Source organism: Phyllobates terribilis, unplaced genomic scaffold (genome assembly GCF_046119375.1).
Source record: "Phyllobates terribilis strain yellow unplaced genomic scaffold, ASM4611937v1 Scaffold_4__5_contigs__length_816908805, whole genome shotgun sequence".
Lineage (NCBI taxonomy): Eukaryota > Metazoa > Chordata > Amphibia > Anura > Dendrobatidae > Phyllobates > Phyllobates terribilis.
Window position 1 is genome coordinate 749,022,554 of NW_027362764.1, and position 18,780 is coordinate 749,041,333.

At 44.8% G+C, this 18,780-nt stretch overlaps 1 protein-coding gene across 2 annotated transcripts in view; it reads right to left on the reverse strand.

Annotated features, from left to right (window-relative positions):
- TBC1D31 (TBC1 domain family member 31) overlaps positions 1 to 18,780 on the reverse strand; it is a 54,267-nt gene that overhangs the window by 24,512 nt on the left and 10,975 nt on the right. For both annotated transcript variants that reach the window (XM_073679858.1, XM_073679857.1), the window contains exons 10-14: positions 18,172 to 18,251; positions 17,901 to 18,047; positions 11,362 to 11,495; positions 10,204 to 10,337; positions 6,998 to 7,177 (exon numbers count right to left, since the gene is read on the reverse strand). In XM_073679858.1, coding sequence (XP_073535959.1) covers positions 6,998 to 7,177; positions 10,204 to 10,337; positions 11,362 to 11,495; positions 17,901 to 18,047; positions 18,172 to 18,251 — 675 coding nt within the window. The remainder of the gene's footprint in view (positions 1 to 6,997; positions 7,178 to 10,203; positions 10,338 to 11,361; positions 11,496 to 17,900; positions 18,048 to 18,171; positions 18,252 to 18,780) is intronic.

An 18,780-nucleotide genomic window follows, 5' to 3' on the forward strand; every position in this document is an offset into this window, starting at 1 on the left:
TGACGTCATTTAGTCATGTGACGGCAGGTCCTTCAGTGTACCGCGAGCTTCCGGTAAGCCAGGACGGAGTGAAGCAAAACAGCGGGGGCCATCAGAAGGTAAGTATAGATTTATTTTTTACCATCCTTTACGGTCACACTATAAATCCATGCAAACGGCATGGATTTATATAGTGTGACCAAGTTGTCAATCACTTTTCCAAGTGATGCTAAAATCGCTTGGAAAGCGCTTGTCAACCCGCATGCGCAAATGCATCTGAAGAACGCTTCACATCCGCATGTCCCTGGCAGGAAAACCCATGTACAATCCGCATGTACAGTACAGACCAAAAGTTTGGACACACCTTCTCATTTAAAGATTTTTCTGTATTTTCTTGACTATGAAAATTGTACATTCACACTGAAGGCATCAAAACTATGAATTACCACATGTGGAATTATATACTTAACAAAAAAGTGTGAAACAACTGAAAATATGTCTTATATTCTAGGTTCTTCAAAGTAGCCACCTTTTGCTTTGATGACCGCTTTGCACACTCTTGGCATTCTCTTGATGAGCTTCAAGAGATAGTCACCGGAAATGGTCTTCCAACAATCTTGAAGGAGTTCCCAGAGATGCTTAGCACTTGTTGGCCCTTTTGCCTTCACTCTGCGGTCCAGCTCACCCCAAACCATCTCGATTGGGTTCAGGTCTGGTGACTGTGGAGGCCAGGTCATCTGGCGTAGCCCCCCATCACTCTCCTTCTTGGTCAAATAGCCCTTACACAGCCTGGAGGTGTGTTTGGGGTCATTGTCCTGTTGAAAAATAAATGATGGTCCAACTAAACGCAAACCGGATGGAATAGCATGCCGCTGCAAGATGCTGTGGTAGCCATGCTGGTTCAGTATGCCTTCAATTTTGAATAAATACCCAACAGTGTCACCAGCAAAGCACCCCCACACCATCACACCTCCTCCTCCATGCTTCACGGTGGGAACCAGACATGTAGAGTCCATCCGTTCACCTTTTCTGCGTCACATAAAGACACGGTGGTTGGAACCAAAGATCTCAAATTTGGACTCATCAGACCAAAGCACAGATTTCCACAGGTCTAATGTCCATTCCTTGTGTTCTTTAGCCCAAACAAGTCTCTTCTGCTTGTTGCCTGTCCTTAGCAGTGGTTTCCTAGCAGCTATTTTACCATGAAGGCCTGCTGCACAAAGTCTCCTCTTAACAGTTGTTGAAGAGATGTGTCTGCTGCTAGAACTCTGTGTGACATTGACCTGGTCTCTAATCTGAGCTGCTGTTAACCTGCGATTTCTGAGGCTGGTGACTCGGATAAACTTATCCTCAGAAGCAGAGGTGACTCTTGGTCTTCCTTTCCTGGGGCGGTCCTCATGTGAGCCAGTTTCTTTGTAGCGCTTGATGGTTTTTGCAACTGCACTTGGGGACACATTCAAAGTTTTCCCAATTTTTCAGACTAACTGACCTTCATTTCTTAAAGTAATGATGGCCACTCGTTTTTCTTTACTTAGCTGCTTTTTTCTTGCCATAATACAAATTCTAACAGTCTATTCAGTAGGACTATCAGCTGTGTATCCACCAGACTTCTGCACAACACAACTGATGGTCCCAACCCCATTTATAAGGCAAGAAATCCCACTTATTAAACCTGACAGGGCACACCTGTGAAGTGAAGACCATTTCCGGTGACTACCTCTTGAAGCTCATCAAGAGAATGCCAAGAGTGAGCAAAGCAGTCATCAAAGCAAAAGGTGGCTACTTTGAAGAACCTAGAATATAAGACATATTTTCAGTTGTTTCACACTTTTTTGTTAAGTATATAATTCCACATGTGTTAATTCATAGTTTTGATGCCTTCAGTGTGAATGTACAATTTTCATAGTCATGAAAATACAGAAAAAATCTTTAAATGAGGTGTGTCCAAACTTTTGGTCTGTACTGTACAATCAGCATTCGTTTTTTTCTGCCAGGGAGATACAGAAACGCTCAGGAAAAAATCCGGAGCATTTCTGCATCGTGGGCACATAGCCTAAGGAGGAACTGTGTCCCCCAATGAAGTCTCCGAGAAAGGGATTTTATGCTAAGTACCCAAAATCCTCTTTTCTCTAACGCTTCATTGGGGAACACAGGAGACGATGGGAAGTCATAAAGAAGTCCCAAGGGTGGGAAAAGAAAAAACGGAAGAAAGCCCAAAATAGGTCAAGGTCCGGGTGACTGCCGCCAGCAGGACCTTCCTACCTAGGCTCGCATCAGCCGAGGCACAGGTATGCACTCTGTAGATCTTCGAGAAGGTGTGTGCAGAGGACCATGTAGCAGCCTTGCAGAGCTGAGACGATGAGGCCTGAAGACAAACAGTCCAGGAAGCCCCTACAGCACGTGTGGGGTGAGCCTTGACCCCAGGTGGCGGTAGCCTATCCTATGTACGATAAGCTTCCAGATGGCAGAACAGATCCAGCGGGAGATTGTGGCCTTGGAGGCTGAATGACCTCGGCAGTGACCCTCGGGAATCACAAACAAAGAGTTAATGCGTCTAAAGGATGACATTCTAGAAAGAGAGAGACTGCTCCCGAGGATGAATTGGAGAAGGACAGAAGGCTGGGAGAACTATGTGCTTGTTAAGGTGAAAGGGGGAAACCACCTTCGGAAGAAGTAACAGGACAGGACACTACCTTGTCTTAGTGAAAAACAAGAAAGGGTGAATGGCAGGAAAGGGCCGCCAGCTCAGACACGCCTGATGGAGGAGATTGCCACTAGAAAGGCAACTATCCAGGAGAGCCAGGACAAAGACATCTCAAAAGAGGTTAGAAGGGGCACCCCCTGAAGAGCGTTTAGAACCAGGCTGAGATCCCAGCAGTCCATGGGAGGACGATAGGAAGGAACTTAATGAACAACTAGTAAGAAAGTCCTGAATTGAGAACGGGAAGCTAAAGTCCTCTGAAATAGGACTGAAAGCGCAGAGACTTGGCCCTTAAGAGAGCTGAGTGATAGTCCAGACTCGAGACCTGACTGAGAAAAGCCAGATGTTAGGGGATTGAGAAGGACAAGGGGGTCAACTTGTTGTCCGCAGACTAGTGGAAAAAAAACTTTCTAAACAATAGTAGTCTTGGGAGGATGAGGGATTTCTTGATTTGATTATGGTTTGGATAACCTTGTAAGAGAAGCCTGCTTCTTTCAGGAGTGTGGCTTTAACAGCCATCCGTTAAATTGAGCGACTGAATTCTGGTGGAAGAGGGGACTCAAACGTCTGGACGATTCTGAAGTTGCCACAGGATGTCTGCAATGAGATTGACCACTTTTGCATACCACGCTCTTCTGGGCCAGTAAGGAGCTACAAGGATGACTGGCACTGCTTTTGCCTCGATTTCTTTGAGCCTGGGGATCAACAGCAGAGGTGGAAAAAGGTATGGAAGGTGAAACTGCGACCATGGAAAAACCAGGGCGTAGGATCCGATCATGAGGTGGATCGCAAGACCTGGACACGAACAGAGGAACCTTGTTATTTATCCTGGATGCCATTAAGTCGACATCGAACGTGCTCCACTGTTGACAGATCTGCCTGAACACCAATGGTTTCAGGGTATCGCTCACCTGAGGAGAAGTCCTGACGACTTAGGATGTCGGCGGCCCAGTTGTCCACTCTGGGAATTTGAACTGCTGAGATCGCAGGCACCCTCTTTTCGGCTCAGGCCAGGATTCTAGAGACTTCTGACATGACAGATGTGCTTCAGGTTCCATCCTGGTGATTGATGTAGGCCACACCCATGGCATTGTCGGACTGGATGCGCACATGTTGGCCCACTAGAAGGATATGCCAGTTTCCGAGGGCGAAATAGACTGCTATGAGCTCCAAAATGTTGATGGGGACTCCTGAGGTTTCCAACTACCCTAGACCGTGAAGTGTTGAAAGACAGTTTCCCAACCAAGCAGTCAGTCGTCATGATCTGCCACTGTAGAGGGAACAAGGATCTAAAGTGGGGAGAGAGGCTCCACCAGTCCAGGGACTGTCTTACGTGTGGGGGAAGGAGGACAGGACGGTCCAGTGAGGAAATCTTCTTGACCCAATGCAACAGAAGCGCCAGCTGAAGTGGACGAGTATGAAACTGTGCGAAGGGAACCATTTCCATGGCGGCTACCATATTGCCCAAAACACTCATGCAAGTCCAAAGCGGATAGGGTGATGGGCGTCGGAGATAATTAATCTCGTAGAGGAGGAAGGAGACTTTCTTTGGGAAGAACTATGGCAAGTACAGTATGCAAGAGAATGCCTAGGAAAACTAGGCGCTGGGCGGGAATTTGTTGATGAGCCAGTCCAAGCGAGAGAGAGCGCGTCGAGAGTCAGATGAAGACTCTCGCAGTAGTCCCAATAGGACAAGGCTTTGATCAGCAGATCGTCCAAGTAGGGGGTGACTAGAATTCCCTTGAAGAGCTACGACAACAGCCATGACTTTCGTGAAGACTCTGGGAGCAGACGCTAGACCGCAGGGGAGCACTGTTAACTGAAAGTGAGAGTCCTGAACTGTAAAGCGGAGGAACCTTTGGTGAGATGAGCAGATTGGAATGTGAAGGTAGAAGTTTTGGGTATCCATTGTACAGAGGAATTCCGTGGGCTCCACGGAGGCAATTAATAAGCGGAGGGATTCCAACCTGAAGTGGCTGAACTGCACTTGCTTGTTTTGGAGTTTGAGGTCTAGCATAGGGCAGACAGAACCATCCTTTTCTGGGACCACAAAAAGGTTTGAGTTGAAACTTGAGAAGCGTTTCTCAGAGGGAATGGGAATAATGATGCCTGACTAAAGGAGGGAGGAAATTGAATGAAAAAAAAAAATTTGACACCAGCGAGTGACCCCTTGGGGGCGGGGCCTCGAAGAAGAGATAGTGGAGGAGAGGTGACAACTCTATTTTATAACCAGTGCAGACAAACTCTCTAACTAGGCGTTGTTGACTACAGAAAGCCACACATCCCTGAATATGAGAAGATGACCACCCACCCTGGAGGGTCCCCAAGTGGGGGCGACCTGTCATGTGGAGGAAAATCTGTTTGACCTGGATCGGGCGGGACTTGCTATGACAGCCACAAGGTCGCCAGGAGGGAGCTGGCTTAAAAGGAGGGTCTCCTTTTATCCCGCCGTGCTGGGGAGCGATCTCGGCAGTTAGAAGTCTCAGAGAAGGAAAATTGTCAAAGGGAGCGAAACTGCAGGGTACATTTCCTAGCTGAGACATTTTGGTCTCTGTTGGGGAAGGGAGATTCTCTTCACTCCGCTGGCGTCTGAGCTGATTTGGTCCAGTCTCGTTCTGAACAGCCGTAGACCCTGGAAGGGGAGACTGAACTGATGAGGGATATTTTGGAGGCCGCATCTGCATTTCAGGCCTTGAGCTATAAGACTTTGCGAATGGCCACAATGTTGCTGGAAGCTAGCATTGAGCAGCCCATGGGTCAAGAGATGCTGTGAGAAGATATTTACCCGCATGGGCAGACTGATCATCAAGATCTGCCAGTGATTCAGAAGGGGACGCAGGAAAGGATACCTTGACGAAGGAGCTTAGACCAGGCGTTGACTGACTTGGAGACTCATGTGGAGGCGAAGTTAGGGCAGAGCGAAGCAGACGCCACCTCGAAGACAGTCTTTGCTAACAATTCAATGTGTGTCTGAAAGGTCCTTGACAGAGGTGCCGTCCGAAAGAGGAAGGATCATATTTGAGGACAGCCGGGAAACCAGAGGAAAGCGTTTTTCCCAGGTGCTCCCACTCCTGGGAAAAAAAATGAATCAAATCCTTGTGGTTTTAGAAAACCTGGGAGAGTGGAGTTCTGATCCTGAAGTTGCATGGGTTCCGGGGGAGGATGAGCAGGAGATGGAGGTGGAATGAGACTGCTTCGTTGATCTCACGTGTGGTCTGCAATGACAGAGAGAATATGTGGTGGATTTAGATTTGTCCCAGGGAATGGTCGAAGTACCAAGGTTGGCTGCGAGATAGAGATGTGGGTTTGAGAAGTAGGCCCTGGGGAAGCCGCGGACTATTTCAGTGTTCGGACGGGAGAGGAAACCGGGTATATCGGAAAGGCCAAGGGAATGTGCCAGCACCATGGAAAGGAGTTGAGGCCTGCGAAGGGAGAGTTCCCTGCGTAATGGAGGGGATCGAAACCCGGAACCAGGGAGTAGATTAGGCCAGGAGCCCCCCTATTGCCCTTCTGTGAAGACCTCGGGAAGGAGAGGTACCTATCCTGACGCGGTGCCGACTCCTCCTTCGCAGTATGGAAGACGGTCCTCAGACGACTGGTTTGGGGTTAGGTGGCAAAGGACCATCCTCCTGGCCACCCCGAGACACTCTTAATGTGTTAGGGGGGTATGGTCCTGCCGCATAGACACGAGAGGGTACGATGTGGATCAGACCACACTGTTCTCTCGGTCTCTGGGTGGGAAAGCAGAGTAAGCTGTTACCCGTAATCACAAGCTGAGCCTAAAAGAAAAAAGGGACAAAATTCACAACACACAAGTTCCTAAGATAGAAATGGGCGTGAGAGCAGACGTGTGTCTGCCTCCTACCGACACCAAGCTAAAACTGATTAGCTTTGTGACAGTCAGTGGGTATATATATATATATTACTAGGGAAGAGGTAATTTTTTTCCAAGTGTCAGCCTTCTAGTGGCAGCAACATACACCCACAGTCTCCTGAGTCCCCCAATGAAACACTACAGAAAGAAGGGTGGTTCGATTTTTTATATATTATTTTACTTTATTATTTAGACTTCTTAAGGGACTTGAACCAGCGATCACCTGAAAACACTTTTATTTTTATTTTTTATTTGGAAAAAAAGCTAACATTGCCATTTTACACATTGGGTTTACTTTACACCCAGATCATATATGAATTGATTACACTTTTCTGCTCGTGTGACTGTGGCTGTTCTCATGCTGCCCTGATCATTGAACATCAATACAACACCTATGACCCCGACTGTAGGATTCTGTTCATATAAAGAAGTCATTGTATTACCTCAAAGTCTTCCATCTGGCTGCAGTGCAGTAATGGAGACCGAGAGCACAAGATATAGGACACAACCGCCATCAGCAGGAAGGAAGGATGATTGGAGAATACATTATCAAACAGCTTCAGCCATTCTTCTCTTGTCAAAACCTCAGAAAATAGAGTTTCCAACAGAGGCCATGCGTAAACCTGCAAGAGAGATTACACCGTAACCCACTGCGAGGCAGTATTATAGTAGTTATATTCTTGTACATAGGGGGCAGTATTATAGTAGTTCTAGTCTTGTACATAGGGGCAGTATTATAGCAGTTATATTCTTGTACATAGGGGCAGTATTATAGTAGTTATATTCTTGTACATAGGAGCAGTATTATAGTAGTTATATTCTTGTACATAGGAGCAGTATTATAGTAGTTATATTCTTGTACATAGGGGCAGTATTATAGTAGTTATATTCTTGTACATAGGGGGCAGTATTATAGTAGTTATATTCTTGTACATAGGGGGCAGTATTATAGTAGTTATATTCTTGTACATAGGGGGCAGTATTATAGTAGTTCTAGTCTTGTACATAGGGGCAGTATTATAGCAGTTATATTCTTGTACATAGGGGCAGTATTATAGTAGTTATATTCTTGTACATAGGAGCAGTATTATAGTAGTTATATTCTTGTACATATGGGCAGTATTATAGTAGTTATATTCTTGTATATAGGGGCAGTATTATAGTAGTTATATTCTTGTACATAGGAGCAGTATTATAGTAGTTATATTCTTGTACATAGGAGCAGTATTATAGTAGTTATATTCTTGTACATATGGGCAGTATTATAGTAGTTATATTCTTGTATATAGGGGCAGTATTATAGTAGTTATATTCTTGTACATAGGGGCAGTATTATAGTAGTTATATTCTTGTACATAGGGGCAGTATTATAGTAGTTATATTCTTGTACATAGGGGCAGTATTATAGTAGTTATATTCTTGTACATAGGGGGCAGTATTATAGTAGTTATATTCTTGTACATAGGGGGCAGTATTATAGTAGTTATATTCTTGTACATAGGGGGCAGTATTATAGTAGTTATATTCTTGTACATAGGGGGCAGTATTATAGTAGTTATATTCTTGTACATAGGGGCAGTATTATAGTAGTTATATTCTTGTACATAGGGGCAGTATTATAGTAGTTATATTCTTGTACATAGGGGCAGTATTATAGTAGTTATATTCTTGTACATAGGGGCAGTATTATAGTAGTTATATTCTTGTACATAGGGGCAGTATTATAGTAGTTATATTCTTGTACATAGGGGCAGTATTATAGTAGTTATATACTTCTCTATAAAACTTAACTTTTAATTTTACTAATTCTAAAATGTGTAAAGGGTATAAAATATTGTCCCTAATATGCCTATATTAATTGTTTAGTTTCCACTTTATAATGTTAGGCTGACACCATAAAGTGCCACCATTAGACTGAATAAGGCAACTGTTTATAGCACGTCCCCCACAAGTTTCACCGCACGAGTGGTGTCATCAGGGGACGGGACACTGGCATGGTTTCCCCATTTGGATATTAATTGTATGTACATTTCTCTCAAGGCTATTTTTGTCCTCTTTGTGATTTAGTTCTATTCTACAGTTGAAACCAGAAGTTTACATGCATATGTGTCTTTTTATATAGTGTATGTTTTTCTCAATATCTGACATGAAATCAGAATAAACCTTTCCCGTTTTAGGTCAATTAGGATTACCATAATTTTAAATATTTGCCAAATGCCAGAATAATGAGAGAGAAAAAATGTTTTAAGGCATTTTTATTACTTACTGCAAAGTCAAAAGTTTCCATACATTTCATTAGTATTTGGTAATATTGCCCTTAAACTGAATGACTTGGGTCAAACATTTGGGATATCCTACCACAAGCTTCTCACAATAGTTGGTAGGAATTTGGGCCCATTCCTCCTGACAAAACTGGTGCAACTGATCCAGGTTTGTAGGTCGCCTTGCTCGCGGCCTTTTCAGCTTTGCCCATAAAATTTCAACAGGATTGAGATCGGGGCTTTGTGATGGCCACTACAAAACAATGACTTTGTTATCCTTAAGCCACTTTGTTACCATTTTGGCAGTATGCTTCGGGTCACTGTCTATTTGGAAGACCCATTTCCCTCCAAGCTTTAACTTCCTGGCTGATGTCTTGAGATGTTGCTTCAGTATTGCCAGATAATCTTCTTTTCTCGTGATGCCATCTATTTTGTGAAGTGCACCAGTCCCTCCTGCAGCAAAACATCCCCACAAAATGATGCTGCCACCCCCGTGTTTCACAGTTGGGATGGTGTTCTTAGGCTTCCAAGCTTTTTCCACCAAATGTAACGATTGTCATTATGCCCAAAAAGTTACATTTTAGTTTCATCAGGCCACAGTCTTCATGTCTCCAAAAATTAAGGTCTTTATTCCGGTGTACATTTGCAAACATTAATCTGGCTTTTTTGTGTTTCTTTTGGAGTAATGGCTTCTTCCTGGTAGACTGGCCTTTCAGCCCATGTTGATCCAGTACTCGTTTCACTGTGGATATTGACACAATCTTACCAGCTTCCACCATCATCTTCACAAGGTCCTTAGCTTTTTTAACTTGGGTTGATATGCACGTCGGACCAAAGCATGTTCATCTCTGGGACACAAAAACAGTCTCCTTCCTGAGCGGTATGATGGCTGGACCTTCCCATCTTGTTTGTACTTGCGTATAATTGTTTGTAGGATGAGCCAGACGTGTGCAAGTCCACAATTCTCTTCCTGATATCTTTGCTGATTTCTTTAGACTTTCCCATGATGCTACACAAAGAAGTTGTGTGTTTCAGGTGTGCATTATACTTTCAGTAATTAATAAAAATGCCTTAAAACATCTCTCTCTCTCTCTCTCATATTATTCTGGCATTTGACAAATATTAAAAATTACGGAAATTCTAATTGACCTAAAAAGAGAAAGATTTATTCTGATTTCATGTCAGATATTGAGAAAACCATGTATTTGTGTCTTTTTATATAGTGTATGTAAACTTCTGGTTTCAACTTTAGGTGCAGTATTACAGTAGTTATATTCTTGTACATAGAGACAGTATTATAGTGGTTATAAAATAAGTTAGGAGAACACTATTTGCCATGCATGCATACAATAATATATCCCAATGACATAGTAGGTTGTATTGGTTACCTGTGATGTGACATCATACTTCACAAAGTGTTGTAGAAGCTCCTTGTCATGATGTGCCAACACATTCTCAACCATACCAAGAATGTTAATTGGAGGATTTGGGAAATATTCAAACCAATGCTGACACCAATTAGCTAACAAGAAAAAAAATAGCAATTAAATTCTTACCCACAGAGTTACACAGAATTTTCAGGAGGATCATAGAAACTAGTATTCAGGTGTTACAAATGTCATCTGATGTGGAAAACCTATTATGAAAACACCCCATTAGAGAATAATGGAATATTCCCTCATATCTTCACTAGCTCTCATGTTTAAGAACAACTTCATTCCTGGACTGATTTCTCCTCCCTTGAGCTCACACAGTCACTGTTGTGAAGAAGTGTGTGATTTCCCCCCTCCCATCTCCTGCAATTTGTCATGGGTGTAATACACCCAACCTCTTCATATCAACAGCACATGTGATCTACCTAGCTTAACAAATGCTTTCCACCTCCTCTCCATACTCTGATCTGCCTCCGTTACATAACCTCCCCTTCCCTGCTGGTATCTCTAAAACAGAGAAGGAAGGTTGAGAGCACAGAAAAGTACACAGCAGGAGTAAGTGCGGTGTTGGTTCTGTGTTAAGGCATCGGGATAACCAGCTAAGTGAACGAGCAACACAGTTAGGGTCCGTGCCCACGATGCATTTTCCAAGCGTTTTTGCTGCGGAATTTTTGCAGCGTAAACGCTTGGTATTCCTTCTCCCATGGTCCCCAATGTAAATCCGCAAGTTCAATGCCCATGCTGCGGAATCTTCCGCAGCGTTTTTGATGTGCGGAATATTCCGCAGCATGTCCATTATTTGTGCGTTTACGCATGCGGAATAGCTATCTACAATGCGTAAGAAAACGCAAGGCAATTCCGCATGTGCAAAACGAGTGTCAAATGCCGCACGCGATTTTTTCGGGCAAGGACATGCAGAAATGAAGCGGAAATTTTCTGCTTCATTTCTGCATCGTGGGCACATAGCCTTAATCTGGCAGAAAAATCAGGAGGAGATTTTTAATAAAGATTATTTAGAAAGTGGTTTGATTTTTAGGATGAAAATTAGAGACTGCCAAAGGCATTGAGCATTTAAAAGTGAAATCCCTGGTATATAAAACTAAATGATCTTACTTATCACTGTGGCCACAACTTCGAAGCAGATGAGCTGGTTGTTCTGAAAAAGTTTTACAAATGGAAATGCCAAGAGAGGAAGGTACTTTGTTTCTCCAAATATTGAGGACCAATGGGCCAACGTAGAGAGTGTCCTAGTGAGTAAATAAGAACACCATCACTAAACGAAAGACGGTCAGAACAATAATGCAAGTCGAAATGTGATTTGTGTTTGGGGAAGGGGAGGGGGGGGGCGGGGAAGAGTTTCTATGCAAATGAACCCCTTCAGAGCCCTCTCCCCCCCATCACAACGTTCCAGAACTAATTTCTCATCAACACAGAAATGTGTTTTTTTCTTACAATATCCTGACATACTTTAAGGGGTATTCCCATCTCCAAGATCATAGCCCAGTATGTAGTAGATGTAATAATAATATTAGCAAAATACCTCCTGTCAGGGAGATATTGATGTCAGGAAAATGTTCTTCCATATTTCCCTGACATGGATATTGACCATTTCTCCCTTTTGTCAGTACCAAGCTGTCTCCATAAAAATCTCAGCACAAAGCCCCAATTAACACAGTCCAGAGAGGACAATCTACATTATCTTCCTACAAATTATCACCCACAGCCAAAATAGCTTACACAAACAAATGCCACCAAGCTACTTAGAATGCCAGCCTCTTGTCCCTGGCACACGCAGGGGGTAATTAGTTGCAGGATTGCAATAATTTGTCTGTAGCTGGGAAGGTTTGTTTTACTGAGCTTAAAAAAAAGATCTCCAGCCACGACGACTCCGATATGAAATATGGAACAATTGATGTTCCGTAATTCTGACAATAAGGGGACCCATATTTTTGGTGGCAGGGACAGCTAAAAAACAAGATGCTCAGTTTTTCATAGGCGTAGGCCCCTCTGGAGAGCTGTAGCGCAAAAACCCCAGAATAGCAACTATGCGATGTGTGGTCTCTAAATGAAGGTAAAATCATAATGGGAAAAATGGCGTAGTTTGCAAGCTTCTGCGATCAACGAGTAATGAGTTGAGTTATCGCAGAAGTTAGTGTTTTTAATAAAAATGTACAGGCTGGAGACCGGCCCACATGATGTCACCACAAGGGGTGTGTGGACAGATCTCCCCTTAGGTATAAGAGAACCCATGAACAATAGAGGGGCACTCATTGCCAGGGGGGTATAAGAATTATAAGCTTCAGGTCGCGTTCGATAACGCTCAAATCAACTGGTGAGCCCCTCCTCCAAATATGCTGTTTCGACCCTGCGAACTGTATAGTGTAAGTTGTCTTCTTTTATCCTGTTTATTTTATGTAACTACTTATGTATTTCAATGTCTCCTTTGTAACATCCTTATGTATATATTTTTCCTACACACTGCCTCCCTTTTGGACTAAATATAAAATGTAATAGTTCTGTTTCTTTTGTCCTGTAATCGTTCCCTCCCCCGAAGCCATATACACTACCAAAACACAGGCGTTCATCCAGTCCTACCTTATATTTCAAATCTGGACGGTGGTGGCAGAGAATAATATTAATAATTGGGTATCGTGCAGCCGGCAGCAACCGTTCAGGGCGTACACACATATTCCAGGAGCTGGAATTCGGAGGTGTGACGCCATACACTTTGTGCGTGGTCGCCGATGCCCAAGGAGTGAGTAGTCTGGATTGTGTGCTCGCGATTAAGGACAGCGTGATGGCAACGGTGAGATATTGAGTGATCTCACCGGTGTCGTCACTGTGGGAGTTCCTGACAAATTGGTGGCAGCGGTTGGGATATTACAGAACATCAGTGGCTGGATTGAGCAATCATTCCTGTCACTGAAAACTTGCACGGTTCTTGCGAGAATTCTGTGCAAAGTTTTAAGAAATCAGACTTAGTGTTTTAATATTTTTTTATCTGGGACATTACTGTACGTGTAACAGTTGCATCCCACCCCCTTCTCTTGTTTTTCTACCCTACCTTTCTCCTATCACGTGGAGAGCCCTGATATACCCAGCAGTCAGAGCACAGCATCACTGCTCTTTGTGAGCGGAGACAGATTGATCCCACGGACAAAACCAAGGCCCAAATGATTGCTGAAATGTTGCAAGGTGCCGCAGAGCCAGTCCGACAGCAGAGACCCGATGATGGAGTGGCCAGCCAAGGCCTGGATGGTGCTGCTGTAGGGGTCCCACCTGTGATTGCCAGCCATACACGCAGCCAGGGTAGTGTGGACCCCCACCTGCAGATAGCCTTGGAGCTGCTCGCAGCAGACGATTGATGGACGACTGCAGCTGATCCTGAAATTCCAGGAGAGAGAGGCTGCTGAGCGTCAGGCCAAAGCTGACCGAGAGGCGGCTGACCGAGAAGAGCGCCAGGCCCAAGCCCAAGCTGACCTAGAGGCTGCTGAGCGAAAGTGGCAAGTTGAGCAGTGGCACCAGCTGGAGTTAGCCAGAATCCAGCTGCAGAACTCCAGCACAAAGACCCGTGAGTCCAACAGCACCAACAGCTTTAAACCCCGTCCTGAGCATTTTCCTATAATGGAAAAGGATGGGAACTTGGACACATTTCTGTGAGGCTTTGAAAAGGCCTGCAGACAGCATAAGCTGCCCACTGACCAGTGTGCAAGGTGCTTAACTCCAGGGCTCAGAGGAAAAGCTCTGGAGGTGTTCACTTCTCTCCCTCGAGAACAAGATGGAGACTATGAGGCCGTCAAGCAGGCTCTGACAAGAAAGTACCAGCTGACTCCGGAGGTTTACCGGAAAGAGTTCAGAGCCCTCCAACGTGGACCACATGACACCTACAGCGACGTGGGAGATGGGCTCAGAACCAACTTTGAGCAATGGATTCGAGGACTGTCTGTCACCACCTTCGAGGACCTGAAGGTGAAGGACAGTTCCTTCATCTTTGCCCAGTGGAAGTGCGGCACTTTGTGCTGGACCGGGTGCCAAAAGGAAGTCGCCAAAGCAGCCCAGATCGCGGATGCCTATGAGGCCCACCGCACACCAGATGTGCGGAAGTCAGCCGCCGCCAGCTGGAAAGGGGGCAAGCCTACAACCTCCCCCAGTGTCCCAGCCAGCCGGCCCTCAGCGGGTTCTGCCCCATCTTCCAGCACCTGGACTGCACTTGACTCCCGTAAGTGCTATACTTGTGACCAAACGGGTCACATCAGCCTTGTCTGCCCAGAGAGGCAGAAGATGGACACCACATCTGAGGCCTCAGGGCCTACTGCAGCCATTCTTTTTGTGGGTGGGGCGGTTGGCCGGGCCCAGGAGAACTTACAACCTGTTACTGTGGGCAACACCGTCACTGTAGGCCTTAAGGACACTAGAGCAAAACGTACCCTCATCCGCCCTGAGTTTGTGTTACCAGAGGAACTCATTCCTGGGAAGACCCTGACTGTCACCGGGTTTGGGGGTGTTCGCCGTCCCATACCGATGGCCCGAGTTTTCCTGGACTGGGGTGCGGGGAGGGGGTTAAGGGAAGTGGGGGTGTCGGAAAATCTCCCCACTAATGTGCTATTGGGAACTGATCTGGGATGGTTGGTTGACCGATACATCCCTGACAACCCTCCCATATCTGATATGTCATAATGCCACTGTCAAAAAATGTCAATGTCATGCATAATAAATATGTGTGTTGTGGTGGTAAAGGGGAACTCAGCCACCTCACCCCGCGGAGTGATGCTGCCGAGGATCCCCTAAAGCAAGCCAGCATAAGTGCTAGGGGCAAGGGGAGCAGGCACAGACTCCAGGAAGCAGGTCGTCCCGTGCAGGTGACCAGTGTCACGCCAGATAGAGGCATGGTCAATGGCAGCTGCCCCATGACTAGCACGGCTCCAGAGGTGATGAGGAGGGATTGGGGGCCGGGGGAGCACGGAGATCATAGGGAAAGTGGTCCTGTGCCACCGACCAGTGTCACGACGGACTGTGACATGGCCGGGCATAGCTCCCAAGGTAAAAATGATGGCAGGAAGGGTAGGTCCCACAACCAAGCAAGGTAGGAGGAAGGCAACCATAGCCTGTCAAAGGTGTGGGGAAAACGTATCCCGAACCTGTCAGGGTGATCGGAAAGCTGGATCCATAGCTTGTCGGATCAGCAGGAAGGGTGGGCCAGGAGGTGGGCTTAAAGGGGCGATCAGTAAATCACCCCTTAGCTCCCCCTCCTTCCCTCCTTGAGGTGGCCTGTCAGGGAGATATTGATGTCAGGAAAATGTTCTTCCATATTTCCCTGACATGGATATTGACCATTTCTCCCTTTTGTCAGTACCAAGCTGTCTCCATAAAAATCTCAGCACAAAGCCCCAATAAACACAGTCCAGAGAAGACAATCTACATTATCTTCCTGCAAATTATCACCCACAGCCAAAATAGCTTACACAAACAAATGCCAGCCAAGAGGTGTCACCAAGCTACTTAGAATGCCAGCCTCTTGTCCCTGGCACACGCAGGAGGGAATTAGTGTCAGGATTGCAATAATTTGTCTGTAACTGGAAAGGTTTGTTTTCCCAAGCTTAAAAAAAAAAGGATCTCCAGCCACGTCGACTCCGATATGAAATATGGAATAACTGATGTTCCGTAATTCTGACAATAACGGGACCCATATTTTTGGGGGTAGGGACAGATAAGAAACAAGATGCTCAGTTTTTCATAGGCGTAGGCCCCTCTGGAGAGCTGTAGCGCAAAAAAACAGAATAGCAGACTGCAACTATGCGATGTTTGGTCTCTAAATGAAGGTAAAATCATAACGGGAAAAATGGCGTAGTTTGCAAGCTTCTGCGATCAACGAGCGATGAGTTGAGCTATTGCAGAAGTTAGCGTTTTTAATAAAAATGTACAGGCTGGAGACCGGCCCACATGATGTCACCACAAGGGGTGTGTGGACAGATCTCCCCTTAGGTATAAGAGAACCCATGGACAATAGAAGAGCACTCATTGCCACGGGCGGGGTATAAAAACTATAAGCAATGAGTCGCGTTCGATAATGATCAAATCAACTGGGGAGCCCCTCCTCCACCTATGCTGATTCGTCCCTGCGAACTGTATAGTGTAAGTTGTCTTTTTTTATCCGGTTTATTTTATGTAACTGGTTATGTATTTTAATGTTTCCTTTGTAACATCCTTGTGTATATATTTTTCCTAAACACTGCCTCCCTTTTGTATTAAATATAAAATGTAATAGTTCTGTTTCTTTTGTCCTGAAATCGTTCCCTCCCCCGAAGTCATATACAAAAATGCACGCGTCCACTCAGGCCTGCCTTATATTTCAAATCTGGACAGTGGTGGCAGAGAATAATATTAATAATCGGGTATCGTGCAGCCGGCAGCAACCGTACGGGGCGTACACACATATTCCTTGAGCTGGAATTCGGAGGTGTGACGCCATACGCTTTCTGCGTGCTCGCCGATGTCCAAGGAGTGAGTAGTCTGGATCGTGTGCTCGCGATTACGGACGGCGTGATGGCAACGGCGAGATATTGCGTGATCTCTCCGGTGTCGTCGCTGTGGTGATCCCTGACACCTCCAATTAGAAATGGTTTATAGTTCTTTTGATTAGCTAGGTTGCTTACCCCACAAGCAAGACAGTGCAGTAGCTTAGGTGTCTATGGTTACGACCACTCATCTAGTGGACAGTTAGTTGTTAATGGCTGTAACCATGGATACATAAGCTACTGCAATACCCTGTACATGGGGTAAGCAACATAGCTAATCAGATGAACTATACTAAAATTAGCAAATACCTTCAATTAGAAATGTATTATTGTTACACCTACTACATATTGGGATAGGATCTTGGAGATGTGCTGGCGCAAGATTTGCAGCAATATGTGGATGACATCATCCACATCAATCAAGCCAGGAGGTCGGGAGCTGAGTGATCCTGATTGAGGAGGTGCGGAGACATAAAAAAAAAAAAAGACCAGACCGAGAGGCATGCCAGAAATATAAGAGGAATTTTTTGGCATATAAAGTGAAGTTGGTGGCTTAGATATGGGTCGATGGACTGTGGTTATAGAGCATATAAGGTGGTGGCTTTGGTTTATATTGGGTGAACCTGGTAAGTTAAAGATTATCTTTAACGGCCAAAGTTGTCTTTTTTTCTGGTCATATGCACCCATGATGGCATGGGCACTGGAGCAGTGCCTGTCTGATCACCTTGATATAATATTTCATACAAGTCACGACGCTATTCACACATCTATTCTTATGGACCCGTGTGCGTGATCCAAGAACTCAATGTATGTGCGCTATTCTGGTTTTTGCAGATCAGCTAATCAAGTCTATGGGCATGAGAAAAAAAAATAAATGCACAAGAAATACATCAATATTGTGTCAAATACAACACATATCCCAGCTTATTTGACCAGTGCACTTGTCCTTCAATGCAGCAGACACCTGGCGGGCCACAATCTGCCTTAATTAGGCTCGTAAGGTGCCGGCTGGAGTCCTCTGTATCATAAATGGAGACGTCCGGTGAACACAGCCTACTCAACCTTCTCATGGATCGCCCACTAATTTGGAAATTAGCCTCCATATTGGATAAAATTCTGATCGCATCTTGTTCCTACCTCTGTAAGACTCTCAGGAGCTTTGTACTCTTAAGGGGGTATTCCTGGTGAAGCAGGAGGTACTGGGCGTGTGTGCCCTTGTCGGTGAGGCTGCTGAAGGCGGCGTGGTTCTCCGGCAGATGGAGCAGGGAACGCCAGATGAACATCCTGCAGGAACATGAAGAGAACAGCATTGAGAAATATTACATACCGAGGACATTCAGAAAAACAAATAATGAATGTAAGAATGAGAATATGGCCAAGATCCTATTTTTTTTTTTTTTTTAAATACCTGTACTTTGCAGGATACTCTCCAAACCCCTTCAGGATAGCGCGAAGCCGCTGCTTGCTCAGCACACACGATGTCTCATTCTGAAGGAAAAAGCATCCAAGACATTTAGGGGATATTAACAGGCAGCAGCTTTGTTACACGTGAATAAATGGGAAAGTCTCATAAAAAAAAAAAAAAAAGTGAAAATATACAACTTTGTAATATATCTCATCAGAGAAATCCGCTTCTTTCTCCTCCTGGACTGATCGTTAATTCTCATTTCAGGGGTAAAATACACAAAATCTGTGTTCAATGAAGACAGATTTTCCCATTACTGTGATACAAGACAACAGTTGGTGCTTTTAAAATTCTATGGATAAGGGAGGAGGTAGAGGCCGACACAGACATTCTAACGGTCATCTCCTATATCAGTTCACTAGTAAGATATATTACAAAGTTTCTTTTGTTTCACGTGTACTATTGATTTTTTGAGGGGGGTGGACTTTTACGGATGCAGTAATACCAAATAAATAAGAAAAAGTAAAAATAAACGTATTTCATTAATTTTTGAACCGGGGAAAGATGGGGTGACAAACTTTTTCAGATCGATTTTTTTTCTTATTTAAAAAA